Source organism: Falco rusticolus, chromosome 1 (assembly GCF_015220075.1).
Source record: "Falco rusticolus isolate bFalRus1 chromosome 1, bFalRus1.pri, whole genome shotgun sequence".
Classification (NCBI taxonomy): domain Eukaryota; kingdom Metazoa; phylum Chordata; class Aves; order Falconiformes; family Falconidae; genus Falco; species Falco rusticolus.
The window spans coordinates 77,048,970-77,066,312 of record NC_051187.1 but is presented as its reverse complement, the minus strand read 5'-3'; the positions used below and the strand labels follow the sequence as shown (position 1 = coordinate 77,066,312).

At 39.4% G+C, this 17,343-nt stretch overlaps 1 protein-coding gene across 1 annotated transcript in view; it reads right to left on the bottom strand.

The window, feature by feature from the left end:
• Positions 1-401: 401 nt before the first annotated feature.
• SORCS2 (sortilin related VPS10 domain containing receptor 2) overlaps positions 402-17,343 on the bottom strand; it is a 579,315-nt gene continuing 562,373 nt past the window's right edge. Inside the window, 2 exon segments of the mRNA XM_037385456.1 lie at positions 402-11,063; positions 13,631-13,788. Coding sequence (XP_037241353.1) covers positions 10,999-11,063; positions 13,631-13,788 — 223 coding nt within the window. The 3' untranslated portion in view covers positions 402-10,998.

The following is a 17,343-nucleotide window of genomic DNA, read 5'->3' as shown; positions in this document are numbered from 1 at the left end:
CGGGAGATCAAGGTTGAAACCTACTGAATTCTGTGATTCTTCGGGTAGACAGAAAGATTCAGCCTTTGGTTCAGTGAAGTTCTGGAAGCTGCAGTTGCACGGCTTCGGTCTCACCACAGAGTGTCACCCTCCGCCAGTTAAACCGTGGCAGCGCTGCATGGAGCGGAGTTGGGCTGCGGCGAGGAGGACGAGTGGGGTGAGTAGCTAAAGGGGAGGAGGATGAAGCTTTGCTGCAGCCACTGAGGTCTGTGCTGCTGAAGCCGAGTAGTTTGCTGCTAACTACAGACAAATCAAACCACACACACACACACACACACACACAACCTCTGGGGACCAGTTAAACCACTTTCCGTCCACAAATCCCATGAAACATGCCACAAGAAAGACCAAGCAACCGATAGTTTAGAACCAAATTTTATTAAAGAAAAACCTGTAGTGCAGGTTCTCAGGACAAATGCATACCTTTGGATGCAGTGGAGTACACAGGTACGTATACAGTAGTTTGCCTGCTACATGTTTGGAAGCTGAAAGAGATTGTGATAATCTGTACTGCACAGTTCATCACCATCATTAAAAGTTGCCAAAAACTTGGTTGTGGATCACTAACAGATACTTGGTTATGTGTGTGCACTACATATTGCACAAGACTTTTGATTAAGCTATTAATTGTGCAATTGAATCACAGTTAAGTGTTACATTAAGCATATTCAAACATATATTTGTTTGGGTTTTTTTTTCCTCAAAACCAGCACGTCACTACAAAACTGCCATTAAATGTTACATATTTACAAAAATATACAAATAACATTTCTCCCCATGTACGACAATGCACCAGTCACAGATTAATTTCATTCTTCCCTTGAGCCCTGATACTGTATACAAAGAAACCTGCTCAAAGCCAAGGTCTCCTGAAAGAAAATTAGGAAAAGGCATGTACTGTTTTCACAAATACTAGAGTGTGCAAAGGCAGAAGGAGAGGACTGCGTAGTCATGTATGTTAAAGGTATGGACTATAGCATACCGATGACCGCTGAGAGCCTTTACATTGATTGGAAGGGCCCCTTTGTCAGAAATCCAGTTAGAGTCTCAGTGTTAAGCATTTGCTCGTTCTGGAAAAGCAGTTGCAAGTAGCCTAAAAACTAAGTTCTGCCTTGGCTGTAATTAGCTTACATCTGTCCGAAGTACTCTCCTGCTAACCATGGGAATAAGAACTACAGGTGAAAATCAGCTGGTCACCTGTGTGAGTACAGATGCAGCGAGATGACAACTGATTTTAGCCTGCAGCTGCATTTCAAATGCACTGTGGATGAGCACCTTTCTTCCGTAACACAGAGCTGAACTGACAAACTCCCTGGAACTGCATGGTCATAAATTAGGCTAGAATTTGTCCCTGTGATGCCAAATAAATAATGCTCCACATGAACAACAGGCTACTGAGAAATTCTTTGTGAATCTTCACAAGAAGTATGTTAAGTCTAGTTTTTATTTTATTGGCTTTCCTATCTTTACCAAGAGCTGTAGATCTAATTAGCCAAAAAATATGATTAGGGCTTGGTTTAATTACCAACGTTTTCTCCTTTTGTTCACATGGGTAATGCCAGCTAAATCAATATGATTTATCTGTCTGAGTCTGAAACGAGAGATTTTGGACCCACTTGTGCTGAAACAGCCACAGATACACTGTAAACATGCCAGTAGTCATCCTTTACTCTTAAAATGGAAAATTCTCCCATTCCAACTCACATTTTCTCTCCAAATCTTCCTCCAACACTTAATCCAGGGTGAACTGATATTCCTAATGCAGCTTCATAAATACAGAGCAATGATACTATGATAATTTCATTTAGGTGAGGAAGGGTGATAGCTGATGTCTCTAAAACCACATTTGCAATGCACTAGGGTGATAGTCTTTAGAACCACCTCCCCTTTTCCAAAGAAACATATCAATGGTTAGTAGAAAGATAAATCACAGTAGCTGTACATATTTTTAAAAATAAGTGGTAAGTAAAGCACAAAAGTGGATGCTTCTCAAAGCGCCCTGCCAGCTGATCAAGTTCTCCACCTCTTCCAATCTGCTATTCCTCTGCTAATTTTTTCTTGTTTTTTTCTCAGCCACACAAAAGAGGATAGAAATGAGTTAATCCCCTTTTAACATCAACCCATCTTCCTGACAGAACCACAATCAGAGAAAAGCAACTCAGAAGAGACTGGGATCAAGAAGGGAGAATTCAAGTATACTTCTCCATCTGATTATGTTTTCCCTCCAGAGCCTTCTGCATTGCAGCAAGCACAGCCCATGTCTTACACCCATGAGGAAATAAATCATAGCTTGTCAGTGACAAATAAAAAAAGGAGCTGTACTGAAACGCCTGGTGTGTACATGAAATGGAGGAACTCTCCATTTGGAAATTAAAATGTCTAGTCACATGTCCAGCAAGCTCCTGTGGCTGGTGTTTACCTGCAGGAATACTATGCCAACTCCATTCATCCTCTCTAAACACTGTAAAATTACTGCTCATAAAGGGATTCTAGCAAATTACATTTAAGCAGTATAAATCCAAATCACAGACCCTGTAAGACAATTCTTCTCCCTTGCCTCCCAGCTCAGTGCTGTGCTAACAAGGAACACCATTAGCAAATGCCCTACAATCATCTCAGAAGTAAACCTACACTGCAGCTACCTCTAGAGTGCGCATACATGTATCCTGGCTCCTGGGAAGCAACCTCTTTTCCATGCACCTCAAGTGGGATGTTGCTGTGAGTCAAATCCCTCTGAAATGACAGGTAGAAATGCTGATAATTTTGCATCTTCCTGGTGCTGCATGAATTTAGACTCATGGTTTAAAGTCTCTATGCAGCCAACAAAACTGAAAATAGTTGCCATTACGAATTTAAGTTCTAATGCTCAAGCAAAACAAGAATCAACAACTTGTGGCAAAATAATACACACTGGCAACACTGACTATCTCCCTGCTTTTCCTTGTCCTGTTCAGTCTTCTGCTCCCATCCCTCCTGCATCTCTCTCTCACACACTCCCTCTCTAACACAGTCTCTACCTTTTAAAGGTAACACTGAGCTTTTCAATTATCTTATTCTCATCAAATTCTCCAAGCTCCTCCAACAAGAAGATTCTGCCAAACCTATCTGCTGACTTTGCTTAAACTTGTATTTTATGGAACTTGAAAGCAAGCTGTTTGCCTCAGCCTCTAGAAAATGTTGCATACAGAGCTGTCCCACAAACCTGACAAGTCAAGTTACTCCCAGGAGGAATGATCCCTGCTCCTGCTTCTCTCTTAGCAATGGACCCTTCTTTACCTCGCCTATTCTTCAGCTTCAGGTGAAGACAATTTACCTAAAAGGCTGTGTACTAGCTTGGCCTCACTGTTTCCCATCTTGAAATACAAATGCAGCCCAATGGTCTGGCAAGCTGTTTTTGCCCATCCCTGCTGCAATTCTATACCTGCTAGACAGATGGGCTGGCAAAGCAAGTCAGTCCTTGCTGTGCTCCAGGTAACTCATGCAAACATCATGTCTTATCCCTGTAACCCAAAATGAGGGAGGAGGAGGCATTTGGGAGATAATGGGTATAGCTGTCTGTCAATTAAATATACGTTTTCCACTACAGACCTGCAGTAAGGTCAATATAATCACGGATGAGAGAGGAAAATGCTAGTTATCCTTCCAGAGAGTACAACACTCATACACATCTCAGACTAGAAGTATGTGCCTTATGGGACAAACAGCTGAGAGGAGTCCTGGAAAGGCAAAAAGAGAGTCCCAGAAAGATTTACAGAAAATGAGAGCCAAAATTCAAAGCGAAAGGATTAAAAGAACCAAAAATGGGAAACAGGAAGGATGGATTGCAGTGAGACAAAGCATAGGGGAACTACATCAGCCCAGAGAGTACAGCACAGCTCAGAGGAAAGGCAAGGGTGGGGAAGAGATCCTGATTCTTCTTATCACTCAGGACACAGTAGGGTGCATATCTAAACAAAAACATAGACAGAAACAGAACATAAAGCAAAACAAAAGGCAATGGAAGAAAAAAGCAGACTGTAGAGAGCTGTCATCAGGAGGAGGAGGCAGGCAAGGCAGAGCAACAAACAGCAGCGATAATGAAAAAGAATGAAATGACAAAAATGGAGAGAGAAAGGAACTAGAAGAAACAGAAGATAATGGAAATTCAGACATTTTTTTCTGTAAAGTGTCACCAATTACTTAGCAAAAAGTTGGAAAACTTAAATAATGCAGGTCACTTCTCTGAAGAGTTTAGCATCTCAAAAGATTAACACCCTAAAGAGAGGAGTGTATTTACAAGCAAATGGAGCCAGTGAATTGGGCATCTTCTATGTTTGTTATGATGTTCTGTAATCTTAACCACCTAAATGCCCTTCTGTGAATCTGGGACATATAAGTGGTCTATTAAAATATTCTCCTTTAAACTAGTTTAATCGTTTCCAGTCTGCCTACATGCATGTTACTTATGTTTGGGGTGTACACTTCTTCTACATAGTCCTGCCTATTCATGATCCATAACATGTCTCAAAACCCATGTAGATACAAGTCTGCTGTTTTCCTATGTGAGCTGTTCTCATTAACATGCATCTCTTTTACCATTTTGAAAGATTTCCTTTTTAAGATGTTTTAATTAATAAGCAAACGGCGTGAATTAATTCTTTTTTTAAAAAAAGAGAACATGCCAATTCTTGCCCTTTGATCTGCAAGAACAGACACTGTCAGTAAGAACTAAATATAAGCATCAACAGCTGGCTAAAATTAGCAACAAATAACATAGAAATACAAGACATGCTAAGAAAGTTATTTGGAATGCCTGGCTTTCCTGGTGATTAATACACTCGTTCTACCATTAAAAGTATGTGCAACAAAGACATATTATTTAAGTAGCGCCATGTACTGCTGCATGTCATTATTGCTGCCCAACACAACGTCATGTCCGCTGTACTGCAACAATTCAGTGTTGCAGTACACATTCTACAGAAACTCAGAAATCAAGTCAGATCAATAAACCTCAAGTTTCTGTAATGCTTTCAAGTGTTGCAAGGAAATAATTTTAAACAGAATTACTTGTGTAAGGAAAAGAATACACTTTTTTCAGGGCTAGTAAATGTCACCGCTAAAAGAAAATCAATCTGGAAGAAGAGCAAGACAAAGACTATGCAATTTAAGAACATGTATTTTTAGGGATACTATTAAAATAAAGTATTTTAATACAAACCATATCAGCTCTTTGATAAGGATTTTGTTCACATAGCTGCCTTGTTGTACTTCAGAGTACGTATTTCTAAGCCTTCCACTATTTCTTGTCTTAGATATTGTCTTCCAGGAGATCATCTCAGCTACCAGCACATAAACTAGCTGACAATAGTAATTCTGACAAGCTTCATGTAAGGAATAAAAGGAAGAGACAAAAAGAATGAAAATCCTTCATTCAGTCATACATGGCTCCACAATTCATATTTTTAGTAATTTGCTACTCCATTTAACAGGAGGAAAAAGACCAGGACTGAAGACTTAAAAAAATGAGATCTCACATATTATAAATCATGAAACTAACCGGTTGTATGCATCAATTTTAAGGGGAGAAAGCCCAAATAGCAAAACTTTAAAAGGAATGCATTCTTAAGTCTTCACACCAACCTGAAGTACCATTCAGGTCCTTATTTCCCTCGTGGTATGTATAATCCTCTCTGCTCTATGCAACATACCTGAAAACAAAGGAAAAATAAAAACTTTGTCCATACACATTCCCATTCAGATTTGGGAAATGAGCTGTTCTAGTCCTTGTCGACAGTGAGAAACTGTTCTGCAATCCCTCCAGCTTGAGGTTACAATAAGAATTGGAGGAAAATCTGCCAAGGTGATCAATCGGGTAGAAGGTTTGACTTAGGAAAGAAGATTAAAAAATTAGAGTGCACAGCTTGGCATTTCCCAAAGACTGCAGGGTTAGGCTTTTAATTGCAAAAGCTAACTGGGGGTCTGAGTTATTTCTGAGTTCATCACTTTGACAATTATAGTCTGAAAATAAGTGAAAAACATTACATATATATCCATGACAGGAATAAACACACATTTAAATGGCACCGAGAGGGCTAATTCTGAAATACTGAAAGGAAATAAAGAACATGAAAATATAGGCTCAACATTATGAAAATGGTCTGAGCAGATCCTGTAACAACTTCTAGGCAATTAAATGCTATTCTAATGTAATTTTTAGAAAGATTTTCTCAGACTAGTAGGATTAGGCTATATGTCACTCTCTTAAAGTAAGTTGTAGAAACAATGTGCAGTTGAGACTAGAACAGAGAAAATGAGCCAGGAAGCAGCAGTTTGGATGGACTTAGAAGAGACAACAAACTTTTGCACCTCAAAAATCAGTATTTATAAAGGTAAATGCTTATACAATTCTTCCTGGTGGAAAGCCAATACTTTGAGAGAAATGTGCACTTTTCTGCACATCTGAAATAAAAATGAAGCTGGAAACAATACAGCGGTATCAATCAATACACCATAACAACTCCAACTGTCAGGGATTGTGCAATGAAATAAAAATTTTAGTGTCTCTTTTCCCCCAAGGTCTCATTAATGAAAAATTTTAAAACATTGTTTTATAGAAAACAGAGGAAAAATCTACAACTGAAATTGTCTTCGATTCTATCAACTTAGCAACATTGTATTCGACCTGAAATAACACTAGAAATTCAAAGCTTATCAGAACCACTGGTTCATCATCAAAAAGATACTGTAAACACACACATGTATTTCATTTCTTAAAAATATTGAAACCCCCTCACATTTCTTAGAGCATGTATTTGTGTGAGGAGGATGGATACCACTGCGGTTCCATTCTATTGACCTCTTTTAAAGAGACAGCATACAGCAGTCGAGTATTCCCACCACAGGAATGTCTCATTGGTCCTAAAACAGCTAACCATCATAATCATGTCAGATGAAGTCTGCTTTGCACTAGGAACTACTAATGGCAAAGTGCTGATTTGTCTCTGTCTGTCCAGAGGAAAATAGTGTAACAAATCATCTACTTTATAGGAACAAACACTTTACTCTTCTTTACACTGGTCCTTGAAAGCAGAAAACTCATCAAGAAGGATATAATTCAATGAGAATATTCTAAAAGAGTTCAAAGAAATTGCATGTGAATTTGAGATAATAATAATGTCTTGCCTTGGGCTGGTACCTTCTATTTCCTCACAGCCATTTCCACCACCCTCTTCTACAGGGTATAAAAACATACAATGATTTATATTGCTTTTATTTTTGAGAAATTAATTGACACTGTGTGTGGATTTTCCCTGAATATCTGAGCATTTCTGAGCACTTTTAACGGATGGACTAATCCAGAGCCATATAAAACATTCAATATCAAAAGGGAAAGCAAAGATAACAGCTGTAAGTCTTGATGGCTCTGTTAGAATGCTTCAAATCAGTACTGCTTGGAGCACTCTGAAAAGTACAGGGTGTTTTTGAAATCGCAAATGCATCAGAGTTTAAGAAGGCCAAAAGATGTAAATGAGGGTAATGCACCACCAGTTTTGTGGGTTACAGTATAGCTCAATATCAGTGTTGGTAAGTATCACTGTACCCATTATTATAAGGCTGCAGAAAAATAAGTTTAAGATACTAGTGTGTAACAGCAAAATCACAGGTAATGTTGCAATGCTACCGTACAACAATATGTTCAAAGAACAGTTTTTAAATAAAATTACCTTTTTTTCTTTTTTTTTTTTTAAACAGTGATGTGCCTTATTTTTTGGATTACGCATTTTTTACATTTATACACAATTGCAGCTGGTTTCAGCAGACTACCTTTAATAACAGCCATAATTACAAGTAAAAGAAAGGAAAACTATTAATAATTTATGCTCAAAAAATTCTTTCATGCTGCTAATCCTGAACAAACAGTAATTAATTTAGCCTCACAATACTCCTGTGAGGTAATTATGATCAGCCCCGTTTTACAGGTGGGGAAACTGAGGCACATAAAGGTTAAGTAACATGCCCAGAGTCTGGGTACAAAATCCAGGTACCTGACAGCCATCTTCTGTTTCTTAGCTATCAAATCACCCTTTCTCACTAACAAATTTAACTGGAATACATACAAATATTGCATGCATTTGTGCATGCATCTGTGGCTAGCTTTTGTGCATAGAAACAACTCCATGTTCCTGTATACACTTGTATCAGGATTAGATGCATATAAAGGATAAAATGTTAAGACTTCATGGACATAGTTCAAGAGATTTGAAACTTAGCACTAGTAAGACTTTCCATTTAAAGATAAACCAAGACACCATGAATGGAAAAATGGTAATGGTATTTTCTGAGTTTTAAAATAATTCATTTTAAAGTTCTTACCAGGGAATCAAAGGCTTCCTTTATTATCTGCTGGGTATTATTAATACAGTTACTGACATCTCTTTAGAAAACAGTGTTTTTAAGACATGACAAACCAACCTCACAGGAGTGCTGCATGAATCAAATTAATAAGCATTGAAAAACATTATTACAGGCACTATATTGTGCTAAGTATTCATTAAATATGCTACAGTGTTCCAAAAGACTCCCGTTATCAGACACAAATCACCCTGTATTAAATGTACAAAAGTAGCTGTTAAAGCATAAATCAGATGTGTGACCTAGTTCCAACAGTGTCCTTTGCCAGTCAGACAAACCATGGGAGAACAACCCCAGGCTAGAACTTCCATCTCATCCCTTGTCTGTGAGGCCACTCACCTGCCCTATACAAATAACCCACTTCAGATTTATTTCAAAGGAACAAGCAGGCTGTTTGCAATACTATTTTATTCTCTGCTCCAGCTTATTTCCACTAGAAAAAGCATAACGAGCTGGTGAGGAGGGAAAGCCTCTGGTGCAACAATCCCAAGAGTTTCCAATGCACAGCACATTTTGAACCTGCCCTTCTCTTCAAGAAACTCAGACTCAGGTATGGGTAACACCTTGGATTTCTACACAGTCTGGCATAAAACGGTCAGCTAGAGCATTGCTTCTCCATAAATCAGTTTGCATGGCACTCTACAACTAAATAGGCAGAAGTTTTAGAACAATTTTTGAAATTATTTTCCTGAGCAGTTTGCAAGCACTTTTCAGAATCTTCACTTCAACTTTTCCATCTAGTTCCTTACAGTAAGATTATAATCTAGATTTTCTTGTGCTTTACGCATACATCCTGTGGGGTTTGTGAGAGCCTACAGCACTACACTGAATTGTTACATCCCGGTCCTTTGCACTTGATGACAATATGCTCTAGGATATTCACAGCTACACAAAAATATGACTCCAATGCATATGATAACTTTAAGACAGTTCTTTTCTGGTTTACCAGCATTCTTTTTTTTTTTTGTTTGTTTGTTTATTCAGAAAGATGTAGTTAGCTATCCATATCCTTCGTAAACAAGCTGGTGTGTGAGCTTGCTGCTAGCATCAGTATGACATTCAGTGAGTAAAGAGCTATTTATTCTCTATTGAAGGCAAAAGGTGAAGAGATTATATAGGGTTCCGAGAGAAGCATCCTAATCCCAGGCAGCTGTGACACATAGGGTGCCAGATGTTCAATCTCATCACCCCACAGTCCATTTCCTGCACGGCTCCATAAACCACAGGAAAAAGACCAGCGGGGTGTGGATTCACTGCACTGCCATTCCCAAGGGATGCAGAGGTCGGGATTAGGAAACTCTGACCTGTCTCACAAGCCTGGCAGCTCCTTCAGAAGCCCCACCACCCTCCCTGCAGAAATAGGGGCCACAGTGCTAGGGACTGAATGACACTCTGTGGTGATGGAAAGGAAATATGAACCCCTACATCACAGCCCAGCCTCCCCATGGACCTCTGGATTGTCAAACCAACTGGAGTGGAAAAGGTCAGGTCAGAGTTTGCCCACACCTGTCTGCAAGGGCAAACAGTCAGGGAAAACACCAAAGAAGGATGTAGATGGGAAGGGGATGGCGGTGCACTACCCATTCCTGCCCAGAGGAGAGCTCTGACCTACCTGGCACCTCTGCCCTAATAGTAAAATTTAATTTTTTTAAAAAATAATCTTACAAAGAAAGCAAATTAAAAGAGGTATTTACACTCTCTGGATATTTAAAAAGAGACAGGCCACCAGCATGGGGTTGTATGGGATAACTCATCCGGCAGCTGCCATCGTCCTAGAGGTGCTTGCTCAGGAGACAAGAAGAGAGCAACTAAAAATGACTGTCCACAAGTGAAGGCACCTGGTCTGGAAATAGCATCAGGCTGGTGTTTTTCTTTCCCGTGGGGTGGGACTGGGGGAGATACTGGTGCTGATGGTTTGTCAGAACTTGATATACTTACAAGAGCATTATCCTATATTATGAGATATCTTAATTAAACATTTTACTTCCTTTAATCCGCAGAAGGTCCTAAGCCTAAATTCATTAGATTGTCTCACACATGTTTAAGTTAACAGCTTGTACCAACTAGGAGTGCATTTGTCTCCTCACTCAGTCTTCTCCCAGTACAGAAACACTTAGCCTCCTAAAAAAATGTCATCGTGATCAACCAACTGTTCTGGTCTAGTCACTTGTGTAAAAATCACCTTTTCAAGCTGAAGAGTCCCAGCCTTCCGATGAATACCTCAATTAAAAATATAATTAAAAAGTTACAGTCAATCCTTCTAAAAATAAACATAAAGAACTAGAGCATATACAGAAAAGAAATAAGGTGGCATTGAAGGTGCCTAGGGCTACAGATTTGCTATAGTTTGAGTTTCAATAGTAACGAGTTCCCAGGCCATAGAGTGAACACAAGACGTATTATCCTTCTCCCTCGATAACTGATGATGGACGTTTTTTTCCACAGGACTGATAAGCAACCTCCTCTTCACCAGCATTTACAGCCATATTTTCATTTTTGTGACATCACCAGGGAAAAATAAAATGATACAGAGAAGAGTCTTTCGGATTTTGTGTTCAGCTGTAAATATCAGCTAACCAGGTAACTGTGCATCTCTCTGGAGTTGATGCTCAAAACCACGCCTGAGTGATTGCCTACAAAAAAATAGAAACAAAAGGCCAGCATTAGTGTATTTCAGGAACTTCATAATAAATCCCCCTTTTATTGCAGGGACAAGTCAATCGCATAAAGAGAGTGGCTTTAGCAAACAACAGGTCAGGTGAAGTTTGGTGCAACAGCTCCATGTACCTACAGCATACTTTCACACAAAGCTTTTGCTCATGGTGGTGGATTTGTGGTGAATTCCTAGGGTTTCTATCCCAGTGACAGCATAAGTTGGTTCTCTTTGTGGCTTAAAAAGGTGTAGTTGTCTCGAGGGGTGCAGGTGAGGGAGGAGAATGGAACCTGAGGCGTCCATTCGACATGCCACTGACCTGGGACTGGACACTGACCGGCATCAGCAATAGGGGAACTCTGTAGCTGTTCAAGTTGCCACTTCTCCCAGAAGGAGTCACTGCAAGGTAATGGTGTTGAGGAGTCCCAAGGTGGGGGTTGCGATAAAGTAGGCAACATAAAATATATAGAAAACAAAAAAAGTGGATGGGTGAGTCTGGAAATACTGTACTGTGGAAATTCAAAAGTTATGAGAAGAGAGAGAACAAACAGAAACCCTGGCCCGTAACTCCCTGCTGTGCACGGAGCGGAGGCTGCTACTGACATCTCCCAACAGGGAGGGAGAAAGCTCACCACTAGAAGGGATGTCCATAGCATAGGAACCTTCTGCAAATAATGTTGTAAAACAGAATTTAATATAAAGCAGGGATTATAACATGTTTCATACCCTAGTCAGATAAAAGGGAGGACTACCATTAGCAGGAATGTTTTCTTGGCAGTACTGAGCAATACCGGAGCTACTGGAAAGTATTGCAAGTAACAAAACAGTACAGCAAGCAGAAGTATAGTTTTGTGTCTTAAAGTCCTGTGTCTAAAAGCTGTACAGTAGCTGACAAACATGAATGATTATGATCCACAGAAATGAACTCTTTATGCTCTGCTGGAAATGCTGCTGGTTTTGACAACCTAGCAGAAGCACAAATCACCTCGAGATCTGCATTTGCTAACTGTCTTTTTTAAGTTTCAGATCAAAGCATCATGGTCTTGCCCTTTTTGACCCTAATGCTCTGCCCAGATAGAAGAATTTTTATATTATTTCCTCCCCTCCCCTCCCCCCCCCCTCCCCGAGTAAGGAGTGCAGGGCAAGTGAGCATTATTTCTAACCACATTACAAATCAGGGTAGCATTTCTTTATTCCAGCATCCCAAGCTGCCTTATATAAATAGGCGATAAGGGATTTTCAACCATTAAAAGAAGTTATGCTTTTGTATATTACTAGAGGTGTTTGAATGCTCCACTTTAATAGGCATGTCTGCAAGGACTTTGTTAGCATTCAGCCTTCTCTTCTAAAGACCCTGGAGATGAGTTGATCAAACAATTTTAACATAGACTTTGTTTTTCCAGGGTTGTTTTTGGAAATAACTCCGGTAAAGTCAGGAGTGCAATCAAGGTCGTCTTGCAAAACCTGAATGAAAACACTCATACACAAAGATTGTCAAACAAAGGATAGAAATGCACAAAGCAAAGCAGGAGTCTGGATTCTTCCCTTGTGCTCAAAGCTAACACCTCCAAGAACCTAGAAGCAGCACACAGTTCAGCAAATGAAAATAAAGACATCGATAACAAACGATAAAGGTGAAACCCAAGATAAAGAAATCTCTCCTGCCAAAGTTTGTCTTTCCCCGGGCTACCACTGCTGCAACTAAAACACGTCGTCTTCCGTGGGTTCATGAAGACATTACAGTTGCCTTTTACACCATGAATCTACTGCTACAAGTCCCAAAGGCTTGGGTTATCTGATTTATTTTCAGAAAATATGTAGAAGTGGAACCAAGGAGCTTTTTCCATTGCCCTACACTTTTCAGACTGTGACCTGAAAGCAGTCTGAACACAATGGTAAATTTTACAGGAAATGAACTTTATAGATCAGCACTCCATGTTACATTAAAAATAACTACAGGGTGCCAGGATATACATTTCCACCTGACACTGAAATTATTTGCACTGAGAGATATTCGCAGAAAGTTTCCCTCATGGGCTCCTTATGACCACCCATGAAAACTAGAAAGTTATCAGTTAAATTAGGGCAGACTTATTTTATACAGGAATAAATTTAAATTTAATGTTTCTGATTGTGAAAACTTTAAATGCTAACAGAATATGGTGGCTGAAATCATGGAAACATTGACTCTACAAATCCTTCTGGCCTAAACTCCATTTTCCACGAATTCAGGGGATTATGGAGTTACTTCAACTATTACCTATTATATCCTGTTCTACTAAATAGAATTTCTCTCTAAAATTGTCCAGGTAAGTCTCCTGGCATTAAACTGTGCTATCTCTGTATTCGTGCTCCTTATAGCATGTCATCCGTACATTAGCCTGTACACAAGCAAGCCAAAAGAAGATAACTGAGATAATCCTGTTAGTGGTGTACTGTTTGCTTCTTCCCGAAGCTGAGCAGAAAATGAAAAAAAGCTAAAATTAAAATAACCATCAATTAAAAATTAATTACTTATGAAAAATTATAAACTGAAAATGAAGTTACCTCTTGCGTTACCTAGTGTTTGAGAGTCCAGATCATCATCAATAAACTCCTCACCCTGGATGATGTTCTGGGTGTCCTCACTGTGATTAACAGGGCTTGTCATTTCCTGCTCTTTTTCATTGTGCATCTGGGCATAGACATTTCTGCCTGGCAGTTTCCTAAATCAGACAAGGAGAAAAAGTCTTGTGATGAAGTTTGTGTCACGCACATGCTGGCATCAGAGCAGAGCTCCAGCAGGGCAAGTTGTTCCAGAATCATTAACCAGCACCAATCCCACCTTTCCTTAATTTTGTGTTCACAACCTAAACTTATCAACTCCTTATACTCAGTCACAGTTTTATGTAACTGCCTTATCACGATGTTCATGCCAATGTAGTAATTAAGCATTAATTTCTGACTAAGATTGAGAGACAATGAACAATACTGAAAAAAACCCCAAACCATTACTAAAACACCAGAAAAACTATTTAAAGATCTCAAGCAATAAAAAGACCCAGTAGGCATTCATTTCTGGTTCCAGATATCTTCACAAACATGTAGCTGGCTCACAACCGTCATCACATCTCCCTGGTGAGGTGGGCTGACACTCAAATCAAATCAAATCAAATCACACTCTCATATCCATCAGGGTTGAGGAGAAAGAAGCTGGAGAAATCCAGGAGACAGGGAATGGTTAGGTAGCAGAGAATGAAGAAACAAGAGACCAGGACCAAGGGGTAAGAAGTAAGGAGGTAAACAGACATTAATAAGGGCAAATAAGGAGACAGGGGAGGCTGATGAAGTTAAGCAGGCAGCAGCGAAGGAGGCAGTGTAAAGCCTGACCCAGGACTACTGGGAACTGCTGAATTAGACAAAACTCTCTATAGCAGATTGCATTTAATTCATTCATTATGATTTGAATCTAGAAGAACAGAAAGCATGTTATTAAATGGCTCTATCAGCTCTAATGAACAATTAGCACTATTGCTGAGACCAGGAGGCTTAAGACTTAGGATTGATAAGGAGTTCTTAACTAGATTAACTCAAATTAGACTTTGTAAAATCAAAGGGAATAATCAGGGACTTCTAACTTTGTAACAGAATTTTTGGTTTAAACATTTCTTGAGAGCCTTTGCTGTAGCTGCGTTCACCTGCAGTCTGCCTGGGCGCATAAGAACATCCTTTCCTAGGCACCAAGCAGACACTTCTGATTAGGGAGTTGCAGGTTGTGAGCTCTATTTCCTACACTGCAAGAAACAGCTTGACAGCTTGATCAGCGTGACAGCAGACCATGGCTGTCAAAGTCTGTGCTTAAACACAGATTATTGCAATCGGTAGACAACAAGAAGAGAAGAGAAAACAGGGTTGAACTGCTGAGGTTAAGCTGTGGTTTCTGCTGAGCTGCTTTAGGCAGTGAGAAAACAGAAAAAGTGACACTGATTTTTAGGCATCTCTCCAAAAGTGACCATCTTCTGCTCCGTGTTCTGGCAGCAGTTTGAAAGCTGGATAAATACACAGGTTGCTCTGTTTTCTCTAGGCTTTTGAAGATGACCTGGTTTTAGTGTCATTTCAGAAGAAAGGTTCTTTACCAGGTGTCACCATCTCAGTTTGAGATAAAAGTGGCTGCAGCACACTATTTTGAACAGCATCTTCCATTGCATCAAAGTAATTAGAATAAACAGAGAATGCTAAACAATGAGAGATGACTGAAGAGGATCTCCTCCCTCTAATTTGAACTACTCAAGAGATGAAATGCATCCTATACGCCTATATGTGTACATACACACACATCTGTATAGGTATATATACACACACACACACAAAATTATATACATATACAAAGAAATCAGGTATTTTATCCCGTTATTTATAAGCAGCACAAAGAAAGAAGTATGATTTGGCTTGCTCTTTTCTGTATCTCAGTGAGCATGGAGTAAATTAAGCACAGGGCTAAGCAAATGCAAAGGACGACACCGTACTATTATGACCACTTCAACAGGTCCGAGGGCTCCTCCAACACAAACATACATATAAAGCCAAGCTATGCATCACTTTCCTCCCATTAACTGGATGAAAAAACACATGTTGAAAGGGGGAAGGACATTTCTCATTACCAAAACTACATTAGGTAACTAATTTTGATTTTCCTTATTGTGGAAAACAATATCCCTCTCAATCAGACCTGCATCAAACCTGTCAAATTGCTTACTTTCAGTCCACCGTCAAATGCCTAAGGGAAATAAAACCCAGAAGAATGTCTTTGCAACACATCTGCAGGATAAGCACATATGTTTCTGTAATAATTAGGGGACCTTCTCAAAACTGTATTTCTGACAGACTGCAGAAGCATCAATGGCAATATCAAAATATTTCTGACATAATAAAAATGTTATCCATCTCAAACCCATATGATGCATCAAACCTTTGCAGTTAAATTAAGTAAGCAGAGCTGCTAATCTAACTGCTGTCTGCCCAGGCTGAAGGACCTGGCTGAAAACAGGTCAACAAGGTATGTCCTTTGGTGTGAATCCTGAGGCTTCAACTCAGGACTTACTAGTTAGAGATCACCAATATCACAACACATTCTATTGAACATATTAAGGGGTTACTGAATGAAGAAACCTCACAAGTTCACAAATAACCATTAAACGTGTTGCTGTTAAGAGCACTTCTTTATGGGTTACACATAAAAAGAAACAAGGCGTAAGCTGTATTTCTCACTCACTTAAACCTCATGAGCCCAATCCTGCTAAGTACAGATCCCTTTTGTAAAGTAAAAAGTTGAGGTACTCAGCGACTCTTTCATACTTTCCTTTGCTCCTCACACTCATAGAGGAAAGCATCTTACATTGTAACATGGAGTATGGATGGGAGGAAGGAGAATATTACAGATCTGGTGAAGGCATTTGACCTTTTATAGATTATAGAGATCTCTGTGCTTCATATTGGATCAGTTTTACAAGAGACTCAACTAGACAGAAGAAAATGATAGTCCAAGTCTTTTCAAGAGGCATTTTTAACACATGTGCCAGATGTTCTGTTTATAAGGGACAACCACACTGTGGGATGAAACAGGATGTGGATACTGAATCCTTGCTAAAGATGGGCCTGATTCTGGCAACTTTCCAGTCTCTGCTCAACTGCTCTCACATGCAGGAAGGAATCCGCTACCCTTAATTATACAGAGAAAAACTTTTGTGTACTATAATGTGCTTTGCTCTTCTTAAGGAAGCAATTTATGTTGATCCAATGTAACTGTTTGAAGTTGGCAGAGCTGAAATGCTTGGTTTTACCTAAAAGACTACTGTGAAAACATGACAAGACATGAAATTTGACCCAGGAGATTTATATCAGCAATAGGAAAATTGAAAGCAAGTCTAAGAACAGAGAAAAATGTTATACAATAGCTTCTTTTGGGGGTTTACTCTTCAGCTGCAAAATGCATGTGCTTCACATCCATCACTGGAGACAATTACCTCTGCTGAGCAGCACTCCATGGTTTACATTTTTATTTCCTTTTGTTTTCTCTGTAGCATTTTATTTCAATCATGAAGAAGAAGAAATAGTCATGCCTGCTTTAAGGACCATAAAAGTATGAACTGGAGACTTAAGTCTGTACAAAACTACTAACAAACAACACAGGACATGGCTTTCACCAAGCTCTCCAGGTCCCACATCTTTGAGAAGATATTCTAGAAAGCATTTTTTTTCCTCCCTGTATTCACAAATTCTAA